This window comes from Pogoniulus pusillus, chromosome 35 (genome assembly GCF_015220805.1).
Source record: "Pogoniulus pusillus isolate bPogPus1 chromosome 35, bPogPus1.pri, whole genome shotgun sequence".
Taxonomy (NCBI): domain Eukaryota; kingdom Metazoa; phylum Chordata; class Aves; order Piciformes; family Lybiidae; genus Pogoniulus; species Pogoniulus pusillus.
In genome coordinates this window covers 1,725,601-1,745,313 of record NC_087298.1, presented here as the reverse complement: position 1 = coordinate 1,745,313, position 19,713 = coordinate 1,725,601, and the positions used below count along the sequence as shown (strand labels likewise).

Here is a 19,713-nt window from a genome sequence, read left to right as displayed (position 1 = left end):
CTGGTGAGACACTGGCACAGGTTGCCCAGGGAGGCTGTGGATGCCCCCTCCCTGGAGGTGTTCAAGGCCAGCCTGGACAATGCCTTGAGCAAGCTGTGCTGGTGGGAGGTGTCCCTGCCCATGGCAGGGGGTTGGAGCTGGATGAGCTTTGAGGTCCCTTCCAACCCAACCCATTCTGTGATTTCTTTTTGTTGACTCACCAAGAAAGCAGGAAAGGAACAGGAGTGGTGCTGATGCTGCTGTCTCCTCCTCACAATACTGTGAGCAAAACAATCTACTGCTGGAAGTGAGGGGGGCAGAGACACCTCTGCAGCTGCTCCCAGGATGAATGTGACAGCAGCAAGAACCAGACCTGCACACTCCCAGTCCTTCTCATGCCACTTCTCTTGATGGAGCAAAATGTGACCAAGCTTTAAGAACTGTTTCTGACTTGCAGCAAGCCTCATGGCAATCACCCAGACAGAGGCCTGCTCAGAGTGGCAAGGAAAGCTTCACAGAATCATTAGGACTCCTGGCTCAGAGTAACAGCTCCTTGCAATGAGCAGAGGCAGCCAAGCACCCAGGAAACACAGCAGGTCAGCTTGCACGGGTGGATGCTTCCCTGGGCTAAGCACTGGCTGAGCCCAGCTGGCAGGAGCTCACCCCTGCTGCTGCCCAGGGCTCAGGGCTGGGCCAGCTCTCTTTGGTATCTTACCAATGCTCTGGGCAAGGGAATTGAGTGCAGCCTCAGAAAGTTTGCAGGTAGCACTAAACCGGGTGGCACTGTTGGGCTGCTGAAGAGTAGGAAAGGCTCTGCAAAGGGACCTGGCCAGGCTGGAGCCATGGGCACAGGGCAGTTGTATGAGGTTCAACCAGGCCAAGTGCTCTGTCCTGCACTTGGGGCACAACTACTCCCTGAAGGCTCCAGGCTGGGAGCAGTGGCTGGAAACTGTCCAGTGGAAAAAAGGACCTGGGGGTGCAGTTGACAGTGGCTGAAGATGAGCCAGGATCTGCTCAGGTGGCCACAAAGGTCACCAGCAGCCTGGCCTGGATCAGCAGTGGTGTGAGCAACAGGAGTAGGGCAGGGACTGTGCCTTTGGTGGGCTGCACTGGGCACTGGTGAGGCTGCACCTCAAATCCTGGGTTCAGTTTAGGGCCCCTCACTCCAAGAGGGACATCAAGAGGCTGGAGCAGGTCTAGAGAAGGGCAACAAAGCTGGGGAAGGGTCTGAAAGAAAAGGGCTGTGGAGGAGCAGCTGAGGGAGCTGGGGGTGTGCAGTGTGGAGAAGAGGAGGCTGAGGGCAGAGCTCATTGCCCTGAAAGGAGGTTGCAGTGAGGTGGGGTTGGGCTCTGCTCCCCAGTGTTAGGTGACAAGAGAGAAAAGGCCTGAAATTGTGCCAGGGCAGGGTTAGGTTGGAGATGAGGAACAATTTCTTTGCAGGGATTGGCACAGGCTGCCCAGGGAGGTGGTGGAGGTGCTCAAACCATGTGTGGCCATGGTGGTGCTGGGTTGAAGGTTGGACTGGGTGACCTTAGAGGCCTTTTCTCTGCTTCTGTACCTCACTGACCAGATTATCCTCATGCTCCCATCTATCAAAGTCCTGCAACTGCCAAAGATGATGACTTCACCCCCTCAAATCTAGCTTCTCCCAAATGCAGGCACTGGTACACTCTCAGCAAACCACTGCTGCAACTGCAGCTGGAACAAGCCCCAGCACCACTCACTGGTGCCATAGATGTGCCCAGGTAGCTCCCAGCTTATCCTGCCCCCTGCCAAAGAGCACAACCTCCAGATGGACACCAGCAGCACAAACATGTCTGGGGAAAGCTCAATCCATCAAGTGGCTTCACACCACAATTACAGCAACAGCAACTGGCAGGGTTATTGGCCTCAGACTAACTAAACCAAGATAGTAACAAACCAAACAGTGTAAGTGTGTGGAATTCTGGGCACAAACCTGCTCCTCCTCCTCACTGCTTTGTGACCTTGAGCAAATCAACCATGCCTCAGTTCTCCAGACTTAGGAACAGAGTACTGCAGGGCCAGCACAGTGCCCCTGACCCCTCCAGGGCCATCACAGTGCCTGTCCACTCCTCCAGGGCCAGCACAGTGCCTGTCCACTCCTCCAGGGCCAGCACAGTGCCTGTCCACTCCTCCAGGGCCAGCACAGCGCCCCTGAACCCTCCCGGGCCAGCACAGTGCCTGGCAACCTCTCCAGGGCGACCATGGTGCTCCCCAACCCCTCCAGGGCCACCACTGTGCCTGCCAACCCCTCCAGGGCCACCACTGTGCCTGCCAACCCCTCCAGGGCCACCACTGTGCCTGCCAACCCCTCCAGGGCCACCACTGTGCCTGCCAACCCCTCCAGGGCCACCACTGTGCCTGCCAACCCCTCCAGGGCCACCGTGGTGCTCCCCAACCCCTCCAGGGCCACCGTGGTGCTCCCCAACCCCTCCAGGGCCACCACGGTGCTCCCCAACCCCTCCAGCCTGCCAGGAGCAGGCAGTGCTGCACTCCAGGCAGACATTTCACAACCCCCTTGCACACCACACAGGTAAGTTTAGAGTTTTGGAGATCCCAGAGGAGGAAAAGAAGTTGTCAAAGAAAGAGTTTCCACTCGGCTTCCTTCCCAGCACTGTGCAAAGTCTACCTCACAGGCCCTGTGCCACAAAGTAGCACTGCAGGGGACCTGCAGCTTCAAGCACTTACTGTGATGACATCAAGGATGCTGAGCAGGCTGTGGACGCTGTCTCCTGCCAGCACCTCCTTCACAACCATCTCTGTGCCATCCTGCAAGAGTAGGACAGAAGCAGATCACTGCAGGCTCACAGCTGCACATTTGGCACAGACAGAGCAGCACTTCAGACAGCTCAGCTTGCACACAAACTGCCAGGCACCCTGAGCACCCCCGACAGAAATGGCTCCCCATTGCTCCTGGGGGCTTCTTTCCTGCCTGCTCTGATGGAAGTCTGCTAACTCAGACACCAAAGTCTTACAGCAGCCTCCAGAATGTGGTAAACCCAACAACTAAAAGCTCAGCACTGCTGAGGCCACAGCTCAAATCCTGGGCTCAGTTTTGGGCCACTCACTCCAAGAAGGACACTGAGAGGCTGGAGCAGGTCCAGAGGAGGGCAACAAAGCTGGGGAAGGGTCTGGAGAAGAGGGCTGGGGAGGAGCAGCTGAGGGAGCCGGGGGTGTGGAGTGTGGAGAAGAGAAGGCTGAGGCCAGACCTCATCCTGGAAGGGACCACAAGGAGCAGCCAGTTCCAACCCCCCTGCCATGCCCAGGGACACCCTACCCTAGAGCAGGCTGCACACAGCCTCAGCCAGCCTGGCCTCAAACACCTCCAGCCATGGGGCCTCAACCACCTCCCTGGGCAGCCCATCCCAGCCTCTCACCACTCTCCTGCTCAACAACTTCCTCCTCACCTCCAGCCTCACTCTCCCCACCTCCAGCTTTGCTCCATTCCCCACCCACTCCTGGCACTCCCTGACAGCCTTAAAAGTCCCTTCCCAGCTTTCCTGTAGCCCCCTTCAGGTACTGCAAAGGCCACAACAAGGTTGAGGGTGGGGAGACACTGGCACAGGTTGAGGGTGCTGAGACACTGGCACAGGTTGAGGGTGCTGAGACACTGGCACAGGTTTCCCAGGGAGGTTGTGGAGCACAGAAGCACCCAATGTGATCTTTGATCACATTGGGTGCTTCTGTGCTCCACAACCTCCCTGAAGGTGTTCAGGACCAGGCTGGATGAGACCCTGAGCAACCTGTTCTAGTGGGAGGTGTCCCTGCCTATGGCAGGGAGGTCAAACTAGCTGAGCTTTGAGGCTCCCAACAACCTAAACCATTTCATGACTGATGCCAACAGCTTGATCTCAGCAGCCACAGATGCTTACACTCTCTTGGATGCAAACTTCCAGCCTGCCATCCTGCACCACATAGATGCTGTTGTCCAGCTGCCCAGGCCGGAAGATGTACTCTCCTTCATGCAGTTGCACAAAAACCATGTGCTTGCACAGTTCCAGGAAAAGAGGCTTCTCAAAGTGGCCAAGGACCCTGCAGGAAAGAAAATGCAGAGGGAGGGAAAAGACAAAAATCAGCACTGCCTTGGAAATATCCTCCCTAAGGCAGCAAAACCCCCAGGAACAACCAGCAGAGGAAGCGCAGGGGGAGCTGTTGGCAGTCCAGCAGCATGGCAGGAGGAGCAGAACTCCCCAAGACAGAACTGGGAGCACTGTGAAATGCTGGAGCTCCTTCCTGAAACCCAATCAACCAGGCTGGAAAAGCCCTCTAGGATCATCAAGTCCAACCTAGCACCTAACAGCTTCTCATTAACTAACCCATGGCACAAAGTGCCTCATGCAGCCTCCTCTGACACACCTCCAGGGATGGGGACTCCACCACCTCCCTGGGCAGCCCATTCCAATGCCAATCTCTCTTGCTGGGAAGAACTTCTTCCTAACATCCAGCCTGAACCTGGCCTGGCACAGCTTGAGGCTTGTTCTGTCTCTGGGTTCCTGGTAGAAGAGACCAACCCCACCTGGCTACAGCCTCCCTTCAAGAAGCAGGTTGGAAAAGACCTTCAAGATCATGGAGTCCAACCTAGCACCTAACCTTCTAATGACCTAACCCATGGCACCAAGTGCCTCATGCAGCCTCCTCTTAAACACCTCTGAGTATCATTCAGAGCAAGGCCACCAGTTTCAGAAGGTGCTGAGGTACTGGAACAGGTTGCTCAGAGATCTTAAGGAGGCTCCAAGAGTGGAGTTGTTGAAGGCTGGGACAAGGCCTTGAGCACCCTGTGCTGGTGGGAGGTGTCCCTGCCCATGGCAGGGGGTTGGAGCTGGATGAGCTTTAACTTCTCTTCCAACCCAACCCATTGTGTGAATCTCTGCTTGTACAAAGTACACCCCAACTCCCTGGAGCAGACCCCAGCATGACTGCCCAGAGGGATGAAATACAAAGACCTGCAAGGCTCACACACTGCTAGAGGAAAGGGGCAGCAGGCACAAGCTGCAGCACTGCACATTTCCACTTGGAGCTTCTTTGGTGTGAGGGTGCTGGAGGCCTGGAGCAGGCTGTCCAGAGAGGTTGTGCAGTCTCCTGCTCTGGAGAGCTTCCAGCTCCCCCCTGGCCATTGTGCTCCTGGGCAAGCTGCTGTGGGTGCCCTGCTGGAGCAGAGGCTTGGACTGGATGTGCCCAGAGGTCCCTTCCAACTTCACATGCTGAGAAGTGTGAGCAGCAAGACAAGGGAGGGGATTTTGACCCTCTGCTCTGCTGAGACCACACCTGCAGCACTGCCTCCACTTCTGGAGCACAAAAAGGACCTGGAACTGTCGGAGAGGGTCCAAAGGAGGCCACCAAGGTGATCAGAGTCTGGAGAAGCTCCCCTGTGGGGACAGGCTGGGACAGTTGGGACTGTTCAGCCTGCAGAAAAGAAGGCTGCAGGGAGACCTTAGAGCAACCTTCCAGTACCTGAAGGGGCTGCAGGAGAACTGGGGAGGGACTTTCCCTTGAACATTACCTAACATTTTTAAGCATGTAGAGAACTTCTGATGGCAGATGGGAGTTCTTCACATCGAATTCAGTCAGGTCTGCCTCCAGCAGAGAGGGAGGTGGCTCCTTTGGCTGCAGGGTTGGACATTCCTTCTTAATGCGCAGGATCCTGCAAAGGAGAACACAAGTCAGGAACTCAGGAGGTCTCCTCACTTGCTTAGGCACTGCCTGTGTGCTGGCACCAGGCTGACTGCAGCAAAGTCAGCCCACAGACCCACCCCCACAGACCCAACCCAATTGTCAGGGCTGGAAGGGACCCCTAAGATCATCCAGTTCCAAGCCCTCTGCCATAGGCAGGGACACCTCACACTAGATGAGGTTGCTCAGAGACACAGCCAGCCTGGCCTCAAAAACACCCAGGGATGAGGCTTCCACCACCTCCCTGGGCAGCCTGTGCCAGGGTATCACCACTCTCATGCTGAAGAATGTCTTTTTAACACTCATAGAACCATAGAACCAGTCAGGGCTGGAAGGGACCACAAGGATCATCTAGTTCCAGCCCCCCTGCCATGGGCAGGGACATCCTACCCTACCCCAGTCTGAGCCCACCCACCTCCAGCTTTCCTCCATTCCCCCCAGTTCTATCACTACCTGACACCCTAAAAGTCCCTCCCCAGCTTTCCTGTAGTCCCTTTCAGATATTGGAGGGCCACTAAAAGGTCTCCTCAGAGCCTTCTCCTCTCCAGGCTGAACAGCCCAAACTCTCTCAGAATGGGTCAGGATGGAAGGGACCTTCAAGAACATCCAGTGCCAGGCCCTTGCCACGGGCAGGGACACCTCCCACCAGCACAGGCTGCTCAAGGCCTCTTTCAACACCTCAGCAGGGGGCAGCCACAGCCTCCTTGAGCAACCTGTGCCAGTCTCTCCCCACCCTCTCAACAATTTCTTCCTCCTCTCCACTCTCACTCTCCCCTCTCCCAGCTCAAAGCCATTGTCCCTCAGCCTGCCACTCCCAGCCCTTGCCCAGAGTCCCTCCCCAGCTCTCCTGCAGCCCCTTCACGCACTGGAAGCTGTTCTGAGGTCTCCCTGCAGCCTTCTCTTCTGCAGGCCAAACAGCCCCAACTCTCCCAGCCTGTGCCCACAGGGAAGGTGGCTCCAGCCCTCTGATCAAAGCCCCTCTGGCTAACTCCAAGCTCCTCAAAGGTAGACACAGGCACTTGAGCACACCCTTGGCAAACAGCCTCCAGGAAGCCCTAGCACACTCCTGGGCCATAGAATGAGCAGGTAGCCCACTAGCAGTCAGATCAGACAGCACCATGCTACCCTCCAGCTGCCCCTCAGCAGAACCAGAGCCAGCACTGCCTGCACAAACCACTCCACTGAGCAACCCTCCCAGCAACACCTCCCCAGCTGCTCTGCAACGCCTCTCCTGCAGCTCAGCAACACCTCCCCTGCAGCTCTGCAACACCTCCCTGCAGCTCTGCAACACCTCCCTGCAGCTCTGCAACACCTCCCCAGCAGCTCTGCAACACCTCCCCAGCAGCTCTGCAACACCTCCCCAGCAGCTCAGCAACACCTCCCCTGCAGCTCAGCAACACCTCCCCAGCAGCTCAGCAACACCTCCCCAGCAGCTCAGCAACACCTCCCCAGCAGCTCAGCAACACCTCCCCAGCAGCTCAGCAACACCTCCCAGCAGCTCAGCAACACCTCCCCTGCAGCTCTGCAACACCTCCCCTGCAGCTGTGCGTGTGTTTTCAGTGCTCTGCTAGGGATAAGGCTCCACACCACCACCAAACCACCCTTTCTTGCCAAAACTTCTCCAGTCCCAACCCCCCAGATACCTTTTAGCCAAAGACAGAACCTTGGCCCTCTTGCGCATCCTTTGGCGAGGCACAGTGTTCCCAACCAGGGAGTTGGGGAGAGTTGTAACCTAGGAGGGAATCAGGGAAACAAACACACACTTAGGAAGAGCCAAACAAAACCAAAAACCCAACCCACTGCCCCCAACCCTGCAAAGGCTCCAAGTCATTAGAAGATGAGCAGAGTGAAGCATTAAGAAGACCTTGGAGGGCCTGGAACATCTGCTCCAGGAGTACTTCCTTTCTCCAAGCAAGTGGAGTGCATTTTGTAGCAATCACTCCAGTGGTAAGGGATGATGGAGGGAAAATACTCCCCAGCTGTATGCTCCTCAGGCAGGAACACTCAACATCAGGCACATCAGCAATGTTTAAAGCTCCACTACTCCTGCAGCAGCCTGTGATGCTGGTAAACTGGTTCATGAGCCAGCATGGGCCCAGGTGGCCACATAGGCCAACAGCATCCTGGCTTGGATCAGCAATGGTGTGGCCAGCAGGACCAGGGAGGAGATCATCCCTCTGTAATTTGCACTGATGAGGCCACACCTGAGTACTGTGTTCACTTTGGGGCATCTCACTCCAAGAGGAACACTGAGGAGCTGAAACATGTTCAGAGATGGGCAAAGCTGGGGAAGGGTCTGGAGAACAGGGCTGGAGAGAGCAGCTGAGGAAACTGGGATGTCCAGTGTGGACAAGAGGAGAGTGAGGGAAGACCTCATTGCTCTCTACAACTCCCTGACAGGAGGCTGCAGTGAAGTGAGGGTTGGGCTCTGCTCCCTAGTATCAGGTGGATAGGAGAAGAAATGACCTGAAATTGTGCCAGGGGAGGGTTAGGTTGGAGATGAGGAAAAATGCCTTTGCTGCAAGAGTGGCCAAGAGATTGGAACAAGTTGCTCAAGGAGGTGGACTCATCACCCCTGGAGGTGTTTAAAAGCCCTGCAGATGTGGTGCTTGAGGCTGTGAGGTACAGTAGGGTTACTGGCTGGACTCAATCACAGAATCAAGCAGGTTGGAAGAGACCTCAAAGATCATCCAGTCCAACCTGCCCTAGCCAGTCACAGTATCACAGTATCATCAGGGTTGGAAGAGACCTCATAGATCATCAAGTCCAACCCTTTAGCACAGAGCTCAAGGCCAGACCATGGCACCAAGTGCCACATCCAGTCCTGCCTTCAACAGCTCCAGGGACGGCGACTCCACCACCTCCCCAGGCAGCCCATTCCAGTGCCCAATGACTCTCTCAGGGAAGAACTTTCTCCTCACCTCCAGCCTAAATCTCCCCTGGCACAGCCTGAGGCTGTGTCCTCTCGTTCTGGTGCTGGCCACCTGAGAGAAGAGAGCAACCTCCTCCTGGCCACAACCTCCCCTCAGGTAGCTGCAGACAGCAATGAGGTCTGCCCTGAGCCTCCTCTTCTCCAGGCTAACCAATCCCAGCTCCCTCAGCCTCTCCTCATGGTCAACCAGACCATGGCACTAAGTGCCCCAGCCAGGCTTGGCTTCAACACCTCCAGCCACACAGACTCCACCACCTCCCTGGGCAGCCCATTCCAATGCCAATCACTCTCTCTGACAACAACTTCCTAACAACATCCAGCCTAGACCTGCCCTGGCACAGCTTGAGACTCTGTCCCCTTCTTCTGTTGCTGGCTGCCTGGCAGCAGAGCCCAACCCCACCTGGCTACAGCCTCCCTGCAGGCAGCTGCAGGCAGCAATGAGCTCAGCCCTGAACGCGAAGGTCATTTCCAGCCCTAAGGGCGCTGCGGCCGTGACCAGCAGCGGAGCTGCGCCCAGGCTCCGGCTCCGGCTCCGGCTCGCTCTCGGCGGCTGCTGAGCGCCCCCGTCTGGAGCCATGCAGCAACTGCACGGCCAGCACAGCGCCTCCGCCGGCACCGCCAAACGGGAGCGGCTCTCTGGTCGGCTCCCAAAGGAGCTGAACCCCAGGGGAAAGCGTCTCTGCCCTTGATCATCTCCTTTTCCTCCACAGCACGTCTGGAGAGGCTTGCCCAGAAGGAGAACGCGGTGCTGCCGCATCAGCACTTCAGGCAGAACTGCAGGAGCCCTGAGCCAGGCCAGTGGCATTCGCTGAGGAAGCTTCCACAGCCTTGACCCCCCCACAGTGGACAACCAAGGTGTGAGCTCTAAGGGCTCTACCTCTCAGCATCTCTTAGCTCCTGTTCATGTTGAGGACAGTTTTAATGGCTGCAAAAAAAGGTGACTTTTACAGATATTTATTCCCTGCATTTCCTTTGCAGGAGCAATTCTGGGAGAAAGATCACTGAGGGCAACTGGGAGCAGCTGTCAGCCCATGGCTTGGATAGCAACACTCTGTGCTGGGTTAGGAACTGGCTGGAGGGCTGAGCCCAGAGAGTGGTGGTGAATGGTGCCACATCCAGCTGGCAGCTGTCACTAGTGGTGTCCCTCAGGGATCTGTGCTGGGCCCCATCCTCTTTAGCAGCTTCATAGATGACCTGGATGAGGGCATGGAGTCAGTCATCAGCAAGTGTGCAGATGACACCAAGCTGGGGGCAGATGTGGCTGGGTTGGAGGGCAGAAGGGCTCTGCAGCAGGACCTTGACTGCCTGCACAGATGGGCAGAGTCCAAGGGGATGGAGTTCAATAGCTCCAAGTGCTGGTGCTGCACTTTGGCCACAACAACCCCATGCAGAGGTACAGGCTGGGGTCAGAGTGGCTGAGAGCAGCCAGACAGAGAGGGATCTGGGGGTGCTGATTGATACCCACCTGAACATGAGCCAGCAGTGTGCCCAGGTGGCCAAGAGAGCCAGTGGCATCCTGGCCTGCATCAGCAATGGTGTGGTCAGCAGGAGCAGGGAGGTCATTCTGCCCCTGTACTCTGCACTGGTTAGACCACACCTTGAGTGCTGTGTTCAGTTCTGGGCCCCCCAGTTTAGGAGGGACATTGAGATGCTTGAGCGTGTCCAGAGAAGGGCAACGAGGCTGGGGAGAGGCCTTGAGCACAGCCCTACGAGGAGAGGCTGAGGGAGCTGGGATTGGTTAGCCTGGAGAAGAGGAGGCTCAGGGGAGACCTCATTGCTGTCTGCAACTACCTGAGGGGAGGTTGTGGCCAGGAGGAGGTTGCTCTCTTCTCTCAGGTGGCCAGCACCAGAACAAGAGGACACAGCCTCAGGCTGTGCCAGGGGAGATTTAGGCTGGAGGTGAGGAGAAAGTTCTTCCCTGAGAGAGTCATTGGACACTGGAATGGGCTGCCCGGGGAGGTGGTGGAGTCGCCGTCCCTGGAGCTGTTCAAGGCAGGACTGGACGTGGCACTTGGTGCCATGGTCTGGCCTTGAGCTCTGTGCTAAAGGGTTGGGCTTGATGATCTGTGAGGTCTCTTCCAGCCCTGATGATACTGTGATACACTGGAGCTGGGGCCCTCCCAGCACTGCTGGGCAAGCTCCCCGAGGAAGCAGTGCCAAGATGACCCTCATGGACAGGGGGTTGTGGCAGTTTCCAGCTCTCAGTCCCACATCTCTGAGTGCTCTGATCCTGTTCAGAGGCAAAGTGCAAGTGGGAACACGAAATGCACTCACACCTTGCCCTTGCTCCTTAGCAAACACCCTGGGCCAGGCAGAGCAAGAGAAGCACTGCAAAGTCTACAGCACCTCCCCAAGTGGGTTTTGACCTCCCCTGCCCTCCCACCATGCCAGGAGTCCTCACCTTCCTCATGATCTTCCTCCCATAGAACATGACTTTGTCTCTCTTGCGGAACCTGTACTGAGGCACGTGTGGCTGTAGTTGTTCTGGAACAGAGAAGCATCCCATCAGAAAGCCCCTGCAGGTCTGTGCCAAGGCAAAACAAACCCAGCACAGGTTGCTTCTACCTCCTTACCACCAGCTACAACTCCCTCTACTAAGCAGCAAGCTCCCGTGGCCAGCAGGTAGAATTCAAACCAAGAGAAGAAACTTCTTACCCAACTCTGGTGAGCCAAGCCTGGCTAGGGAGGAGCCTGAGGCTCCTACATGATCACTGGAGGAGGTAAAAAGACTCTCAAAACAGATCCAAAGATCAGGTCACTTTAAGCTCACAAAGCAACCCTGCCATTCACCCATCTGTCACCACTCTAACGGTGAGCCACGCAATCTTAGAACCATAGAGCTGTTTCGGTTGGAAAACCCCTTTAAGATCACCAAGTCAAACCATCCTCCAGCTCTGCCAAGGCTGGGGCTAACCCACAGCCCTCAGCACCATGTGCTGAAATACCTCCAAGGATAGGGATTCAACTGCCTCCCTAGGAAGCTCTTTCAGTCTGAGAGCCCTTTCAGTGAATAAGTTACTTCTAAAATGCAACCCAAACCTTCCCTGGTGCAACCTGAGGCCACTTCCTCTTGTCCTATATCACCTCCTACAAGGAAGAAGAGACCAACCCCCACCTGGCTCCAACCTCTTGTCAGGGGGGTGGCAGGTATCTAGAAAAAGTCTCCCCTGTGCCTCTTTTCCTCCCAGTTCCTTCAGCTGCTCCTCGCAAGATTTGCTCTGCACACCTTTCACCACCTTCATTGCCCTGCTCTGGACCTCCTCAATGCCTTTAAACACTAAGCAAATCACAGCTGAAATCCTCTGCATGCCAACAGCCACCGAGGCTCTCATCCAGCAGAGAATCAAAACCCTCCAGCATCCTGCAGGTGAGAGCTGTGAAATCCACACTCAGCCCTCGGCAAGCGAAGCAGCAGAGTTCTTCATCCCTCTCAAGCTGCTTCCCTGCAAGGAGCCCCTAACCTCACAGCAAGCAGCTAGTACAGAGCCCACCAGACCTGGTTCCCACAGCACTGCAGGCAGCTGAGACAAAGTGGTTTGCAAAGAGCTGCTGAGGACTTACTGGATTGCTTCACTCTTCTGTAGACAACAAAGACAACGACTGCTATAAGCAGCAGGGCCACGGCAGCTCCGATCGCCATCCCAGTCAGCTGTCAGAGGAATTGGGGGGAGGAAAGGAGTTAGGAAACTTCTAACACAGAAAATTAAGCACTTCTTGGAGGACTGAAGAGCACTTAGCTCAGGAAGAAGCCCAAGCAAGTCAAGCACGTTCATAAATGCTTGATTTTAAACTGCGCCTCCACACGTGGAAAGAGCTCAGACCGTGGCAGTGTCTCCCTCACAAAGCAGGCAGCATTTCCCCCTCCAACCCCAAAGATCAATTCAGTGCCCGTGGGATGAAGTCACAAGGATTAATCCCTGCCTCATGCACAGCAAAGGAACAACCACTCAGACTTTGTGACTTCGAGCTCCCAGAGCTCAGGGGTAGCTACACACAGGTTCCTTCAGCCCAGCAGATCAAACTCTACGTTACCATCGTTGTCTGTATCCTGTCTTCCACAAACTGGACAATTGGGGTTCCAAGGGCTGAAACAGCCTAGCAACAAAAGAGAAGGTGAAATTAGTTCCCCACAACTGGCAAAAAGCCTCCACAAAAATACCTCAGTGCCTGGGCTGGGAAAGGACTTGTAGGTGCTGGTGGGTGAGGAGTAGGACAGAGCCAGCAGTGGGTACTGGCAGTACAGAAGACCAAGGGCAGCCTGGGCTGCATCCAAAGCAGTGTGGGCAGAGATGGAGAGAGGGGACCCTGCCCCTCTGCTCTGCCCTGGGGAGGCCTCATCTGCTGGGCTGGGGCCAGCTATGGGACCCCCAACACAAGAGAGACCTGGAGCTGATGGAGTAGCTCCAGAGGAGGCCACAAAGGCGATCAGAGGGCTGGAGAAGCTCCCCTGGGGGGACAGGCTGGGAGAGTTGGGGCTGTTCAGCCTGGAGAAGAGAAGGCTGCAGGGAGAGCTGAGAGCAGCTTTCCAGTGCCTGAAGGAGCTGCAGGAGAGCTGGGAGGGGGAATTTTCACAAAGGCTTAGAGTAGTAGGATGAGGGACAATGGTTTGAAACTGCAGCAGAGCAGATTTAGACTGGATGCTAAGCACAAGTTCTGCACCATGAGGGTGTTGGAGCACTACAACAGGTTGCCCAGGGTGATAGTTGTGGCCTCATCCCTGGAAACAGTCAAGGTGAGGCTCAACAAGACTCTGAGCAACCTGATGTGGTGGAGCATGTCCCTGCTGACTGCAGGGGGTTAGACTGGATGAGCTTTGAGGGTCCCTTCCAACCCAAACCATTCTCTGGTTCTGTGATTTTCCAACCTCTTCCTTTCAACCCCAGCACACTTCACCAACACAAGACATTCAGTGGAGAGGGAGTCCTGCACTGCTGCCTCTTGAACACAGTCCTAAAGAGCCCTAAAACAGGGTCAAAGAGTGAGGTGATAACTTTCTGTGCCACTCAGAGCAGCAAGGATGAGAAGCTGATGTACAGGACTTCAGGAGGCTGGGGAAGCAAGCCAGAAACCAGCAGGCTGAATGAATCACACAAAGAAAACTATGCACATGGGGAGAAGCTCTAACCTAAGGTAGCTGTCCTGGGACATGAGCCAACTGTTGTTGACCAGGAAAAAACATCTCACAAACATCAGCTCAAAACAGACCAGAAAGGGAGGAGAAATCTGTGAATAAGAACAAGAAAGGAGCAAGCAAGACACAAGCTGAGTACAAGGACACCTCCCCCTCTAAGTCCTGAGCCTTGCAAGTATTTGATTATGCCCCCAGCACAAAAAGGACACGAAGCTGCTGAAGCAGGTCCAGAAGAGGCCACCAGGATAATCAGAGGCTGGAGAACCTCCCCTATAGGCTGGGAGGGTTGGGGCTGTGCAGCCTGCAGAAGACAAGGCTGCAGGGAGACTTCAGAGCAGCATTCCAGTGCCTGAAGGGGCTGCAAGAGAGCTGGGGAGGGGATTTGTACAAGGGCTGGGAGTGGCAGGCTGAGGGACAATGGCTTTGAGCTGGGAGAGGGGAGAGTGAGAGTGGAGAGGAGGAAGAGATTGTTGAGAGTGAGGGTGGGGAGAGACTGGAACAGGCTGCCCAGGGAGGCTGTGGCTGCCTCCTGCCTGAAGGTGTTGAAATCCAGGCTGGATGAGGCCTTGAGCAGCCTGTGCTGGTGGGAGGTGTCCCTGCTGGTGGGAGGTGTCCCTGCCCATGTTCTTGAAGGTCCCTTCCAGCTCAACTCCTTCTGTGATCCAAGAAGTGCTATACACACAGTTCAGGTGCCAGTTTCTGCCCTTGACTGCAGGTCTGCATCACTTCTGAGTTCAGCTGTGCCATCAGGAGGGAAATAAAGGCACACCAAGAGTCACCAAACCAGTCTGTCTCTCTCCTGAAATCCATTCCAGCTCTCCAGTGCAAACTCAGCCCCTGTCTGACCAGTCCACTGCAACACAGCACTGTCATCAGCCTGTCCTCTGAAGCTGCCACACAGCAGAACAACAACTGATCCTCCAACAGGAGTCAAACTGACCCAACCACTGCTCTCAGCAGACTGTCCTTAGGGGGGTGCAGGGGAAGCCACAAGAATTTGAGGAGGCAAAGCTGCATCTTTGCTAGCAACACAGAGCAGACACGGAGCTGGAAGCTCAAGTGTGAGCCTATTGTGCTCACTTCATTTACTCCAGGGACATGCAGGGTTCTGCTCCTACCCAGGCCTGTATCAGCTCAAATAACATCCAAAATAGTAGTTGCTAACTGCCAGACACATTGCTGCTGCCCGAGGGGAACAAACTGATGAGCAAAACACACACAGAGGCACAGGCTGAGCCCTCAGGCCCCAACGCACAAAGGTGAAGAGGGAAAGAAATTCAGACCTCCAAAACAAATGAAGAGGTTCTGGCAAGGTTCCTCAGAAGCAGCAGTGAATCCCTGACAGAAGCCCCTGCCTCAGGGGGACACTTGTCTGACAGCCCTGCTGGGAAAGCAGAGAGCAAACAGGCTGCAGCCATGCAGACACTTGAGACACAGAAGCAGGTCACAGAATGCCAGGTTGGAAGGGACCCTAAGGATCATCTGCTCCAACCTCTCCAGGTCACAGCAGAGCTGCAGTGAGCTGCTCCAGCACCCTGGCAAGAGGAGTCCTCAACTGCCCAGTGCAGGGCACTCCACTGCTGCCCTTGGCAGATGATTCCAGCCTCTGACTGTGCTCCTGGGCAAACATTTCCTTCTGGAGCCCAATGGGAATGGCCCCAGCAGGAGCCTGTCCCCATCATCCCCTGTCCTCTCCATAGCACTGCTTGTGGAAATCAAGTCTGCATCCTCCTGTCTGTCCTGCTCCAGGGCAATAAGGTCTCCCCTCAGCCCTCTCTTGTCCAGGCTCTCTCAGCCTCTCCTCACATGGCAGCTCTGCCAGGCCTCTGAGGGTTCTTGTAATTAGATGACAGCACCTGGGAGAGGTATGAGGCCATGGGGGAGGCACCAGTTCTGCACCCCAAGTCTGCAGGAACTCTTAGGAGGGTGACAGCCAAGGACTCACACATGCTTTACACAGCCTCAAACACAACACACCTGTAGGGCAGCCCTGAGAACACCCTCACTTTACAGGGTCACAGAAGGGTTTGGCTTGGAAGTGACACTAAAGCTCATCCAGTCCCATGGGCAGGGACACCTCCCACTAGAAAAGGTCACTCAAGGATTCATCCAACCTGGTCCTGAACACTTCCAGGGAGGTTGTGGAGCACAGAGGCACCCAATGTGATCAAAGATCACATTGGGTGCCTCTGTGCTCCACAACCTCCCTGGGAAACCTGTGCCAGTGTCTCAGCACCCTCAACCTGTGCCAGTGTCTCAGCACCCTCAACCTGTGCCAGTGTCTCACCACCCTTGTACTGAAGAGCCTCTTCCCAAGACCTACTCTTCCTACACTTCCTAAGCCTACTCTCCTTCAGCTTAAAACCCCTTGTCCTGTCTCTAAATACCCTCATGGAAAGTCCCTCTCCAGCCTTCTTGTAGGGTCCTTTCACACACTGGCAGGCAGCTCTAAGGTCCTCCCTGGAGCCTTCTCTTCTCCAGGCTGAACACCCTCAGCCCATCCTAGTGAGAGGACCAACGAGGCAAGAGGGCAGAGATGCACTAAGAGATTAAAAACTGATTGAGAAAATGGGAATTAAAGGCAATTAACAGAATCAGACATCTCAATAATGCTCAGGGCTCATGCAGAGCAGCAGAGAGTTTAACAACTTCACCCTGCAACCACAGGCAAACAAACAGTGAGACATTCCCCACTCAGGGAGGGGTGGAAGCACTTATCAGTGCTGAGAGCAAGGTCTTCCAACCAGCACTGCCCACAGCAGCACACAGCTCCATGCCCCTGGGTTCTGATTTCAGACCCTGGATTTTCACACCACTTCTTCCACCAGTGGCTTGTTTGGTGTTTTTCAGTGCTGAGAACTGTTTCCAGGCATGGGCTTTGTCCTTCCCAGCTACAAAAAGCATCACATGCCATGCTGGACCGAGTTTCAGGCTGATGATTAAGAACAAACCAGCTTGTGCCAGAGAATGCTGTGATTCTTCCACCTTTAGGCTAAAAGGACACTGCTGGAGCAGGAAGAACTTACATCACATCAGCCTGCTAACAGCTTCAAGCATGAATCACAGAACCATAGCTTGGTAGGGGTTGGAAGGGACCTCCAGAGGTCATTGAGGCCAAGCCCCCCACAAAGCAGGATCACCCAGGGCAGGTCACACAGGAACACAGCCAGGTGGGTCTTGAAAGTCTCCAGAGCAGGAGACTCCACAACCTCTCTGGGCAGCCTGCTCCAGGCCTCCAGCAGCCTCACAGCAAGGAAGTTGCTCCTCAGGCTGGGGCAGAGCTTCCTGGCTTTCAGGAAGCAGAAGCTGAATGCTTTGTGGCTAATAAATGAACAAATAGGAGCAGGCAATAACAAAAACATCCACACACAAAACACGGGACCAAGCTGGACACTTCCAGAAGCACAAAAGATCCTTCAAAGCACAAATGCCCCAGCTGAAGGCACGGCCCAAAGGCTGTCAGCCCGGGGGCCACAGCTATCAGCTTCTGGAGATACCAACGGGGAAACAAAGAGGTCCAAAACCAACAGCAAAGCAGATCGTACCTCAAGGCTGGTGCTGTTGCCTTCTTCAGCCATGTCTGGACGTACAGCAGCAACAAAAACAAAGGACGAAGATTAAGGGAAGAGGCAACCACACTTCATAACCCCACACAGCTCAAGGCGTGGTCCCTGCTCTGCTCCTCCTCAACGAGACAATTCAAGCGGAACGAAAGCATCCTCCCTTCTTTGCACCGAGCAACAAACCCCGGCAAGCCTTCAAGGAGGAGCGGAGCTCCAGCCGGGACAGCCGCCGAAGGCTGCGGGCGGCAGCAGCAGCAGCACAGGGCTCAGCTCACGGAGCTGCCGCTCTGCTCCTCCCCGGGACACCGGCGCTGAAACCCTGCCGGGAGCGACCTCCCAGGCACCCACAGCCCAGCCGCCCCGGCAGACACGGAAGCGCCCTGGGGGAAATGCAGCCCCGCGGTGTTCGCCTGCCGCCCCGGGGAGCCTCACCGGCACCCACTGCCGGGGGCGATCCCGCACAGGACACGAGCGGGCCCTGACCGCTGCTCGGGACCCCAGGCCGGACCGCGCTCACTCTGCTTTGCTGCCCGTCCGACAGGCCGAGACCTAACCCCCCCCCAACCGGCCTCCGCTTCTCCCCTCTCACGGGACGCGGACGTTACAAAACAAACTCCCTCCCCGGGCACCGCGAACCGGCGCCTCTCAAGCTGCTGCAAGAGCCCGCGAGGGCTTGGCCCCCGCCGCTGCCGCTCCCCAGTTACCCTGAGGCGGGTCCGTGACCTGTCGACTCTCCGCCCCGCAGCCCGGCCGCATCCCCTCGCTGGCCGCCGCCGAGCGCCGCTGCGGAGCCGCTCCCGGGCCGGGCGGGGGCGAAGGTCGCGCGGGGAGCGCCGCCCACACGCCCCGCCCACCGCCGCCGCTGCTCGCCGCTGATTGGCGGGCGGGCCCCTGCCCCCGCCCCCAACGGCGGATTGGCCGGCGCGGCTGAGCCAATGGGAGAGGGCGGTGTTGGAGGGCGCAGAGGTGGCGGCGCGGCTGGGCCAATGGGAGCGGGCGGTGTTGGAGGGCGGCGGGGCCGTGGCGTGAGGGCGGCGAGGGGCAGGCTGCGGCCTCGCCGTTACCGTGCCTTAGAGCCCCGCAGGTGTCCGGCATGGGGCTGCTGACCCAGCTGGTCCGCGGGCTGGTGCGGGGAGCCGACCGCATGTCCCCGTTCACCAGCAAGCGCGGCCCGCGCACCTACAACAAGGGCCGAGGCGCCAAGAGGCCAGGCGTGCTCACCGCCAACAAGAAGTTCATCCTCATCAAGGAGATGGTGCCCGAGTTCGTCGTTCCCAACCTGGAGGGCTTCAAGCTCAAGCCGTACGTGTCGTACCGCACCCCCGAGGGCTCCGAGCCGCCCATGACGGCCAAGCAGCTCTTCAGCGAGGTGGTAGCTCCCCACATCAGAAAGGACGTGAAGGAAGGCACCTTCGACCCCGACAACCTGGAGAAGTACGGCTTCGAGCCCACGCAGGAGGGCAAGCTCTTCAAGCTCTTCCCCAAGAACTACGTGCGGTAGGGAGGCGCCCGCGGGGTCTGGGGCTGCTGCATCGCTGCTGCGTGAGGCACCGCCGGCACGGACCGGACCCCTGCAGTCACTGCCATTAAACCGAACCCTCCCGCTCTGGCCTCCTGCCTTGTCTGCTTTAAGTCGTTGCTGGGGAGCTGGCGAGTGGTGCCCATCCGCCGCCAAGGGAAGCGGTGCTTGTCTGTGTGGTTGTGTTGCGTGGGCCCGCGGGTGGCCTGCTCGGGCGAGAGCCGATTGCCCAGGTGCCGGTAAGTAACAGCGGGCAGGTTTTGTCTGGGTGGCTGAAGCAGCATCAGTCCCTTCCGGGAAGGAATTCCTGCCTCTGGAAACAAGGGAGGGAGAGTCAGGTTATCTGCGGTGGAGAGCAGGACGCGCCCAGCCGAACAGTGTCACCTCGGGCAGAGCAGTACTGCTCGCCCCCAGTGGCAGCTCCAGCCACCGAGGGGGCACTTCGATGGATTTACCTGCAGTGAAGTGTGCCACAGACATGAGATCCCAGGCCTGTACCCTGGGCTCTCTGAGATCTGTAGCTTATGTTCAATGCCACCGTCCTTCAGGCTTGCCTCAGCCTTAAAACTACTCTTAATCGGGACACAGCTGTAGGGACATTGAGCGTCTGTTACTTTGGGCAGCTACTTGAGGTTGCAAGAAAGCTCTTTAGATTTGAAACAGCTCCAGATTGTTACTTTTGGACATCAGTTCCTGCAGAAGCAGTGTCTTGCTGGTCATCACATTAAAAGGATGCAAGCTTGTCAAGGTCCGGAGAACAGAGATGAATGAGAGGAGCAAGACCAGTTCTTATGGATTTCCATGTTGTGAAATGAAGGTGCAAACGAGACCAGATATCACCACGAAACTATTTATTAAAGGATAAGGTTGGGCTCCCCAGTTTAGAAGGGACATTGAG

General features: G+C 56.5%; 2 protein-coding genes across 3 annotated transcripts in view; one reads left to right on the top strand and one right to left on the bottom strand.

The window, feature by feature from the left end:
• The window catches only part of PNPLA7 (patatin like phospholipase domain containing 7), a 211,226-nt gene extending 193,118 nt beyond the window's left edge, over positions 1 to 18,108 (bottom strand). For both annotated transcript variants that reach the window (XM_064171045.1, XM_064171046.1), the window contains exons 1-9: positions 18,001 to 18,108; positions 17,279 to 17,313; positions 12,635 to 12,697; positions 12,164 to 12,251; positions 11,004 to 11,086; positions 7,314 to 7,402; positions 5,501 to 5,641; positions 3,873 to 4,032; positions 2,689 to 2,769 (exon numbers count right to left, since the gene is read on the bottom strand). In XM_064171045.1, the coding sequence (XP_064027115.1) occupies positions 2,689 to 2,769; positions 3,873 to 4,032; positions 5,501 to 5,641; positions 7,314 to 7,402; positions 11,004 to 11,086; positions 12,164 to 12,251; positions 12,635 to 12,697; positions 17,279 to 17,313; positions 18,001 to 18,052 (792 nt within the window). In that variant the 5' untranslated portion in view covers positions 18,053 to 18,108. The remainder of the gene's footprint in view (positions 1 to 2,688; positions 2,770 to 3,872; positions 4,033 to 5,500; positions 5,642 to 7,313; positions 7,403 to 11,003; positions 11,087 to 12,163; positions 12,252 to 12,634; positions 12,698 to 17,278; positions 17,314 to 18,000) is intronic.
• A 154-nt stretch (positions 18,109 to 18,262) lies between these two features.
• On the top strand, positions 18,263 to 18,907 carry MRPL41 (mitochondrial ribosomal protein L41). The gene has a single exon (XM_064170992.1). It carries the CDS (start codon positions 18,390 to 18,392, stop codon positions 18,795 to 18,797), a length of 408 nt encoding a protein of 135 aa, XP_064027062.1. The 5' UTR covers positions 18,263 to 18,389; the 3' UTR covers positions 18,798 to 18,907.
• Positions 18,908 to 19,713: the final 806 nt, after the last annotated feature.

Bases quoted from the DNA above. Each gene is read 5' to 3' on its own strand.
- MRPL41 (XM_064170992.1), top strand. From the start codon at position 18,390: ATGGGGCTGCTGACCCAGCTGGTCCGCGGGCTGGTGCGGGGAGCCGAC.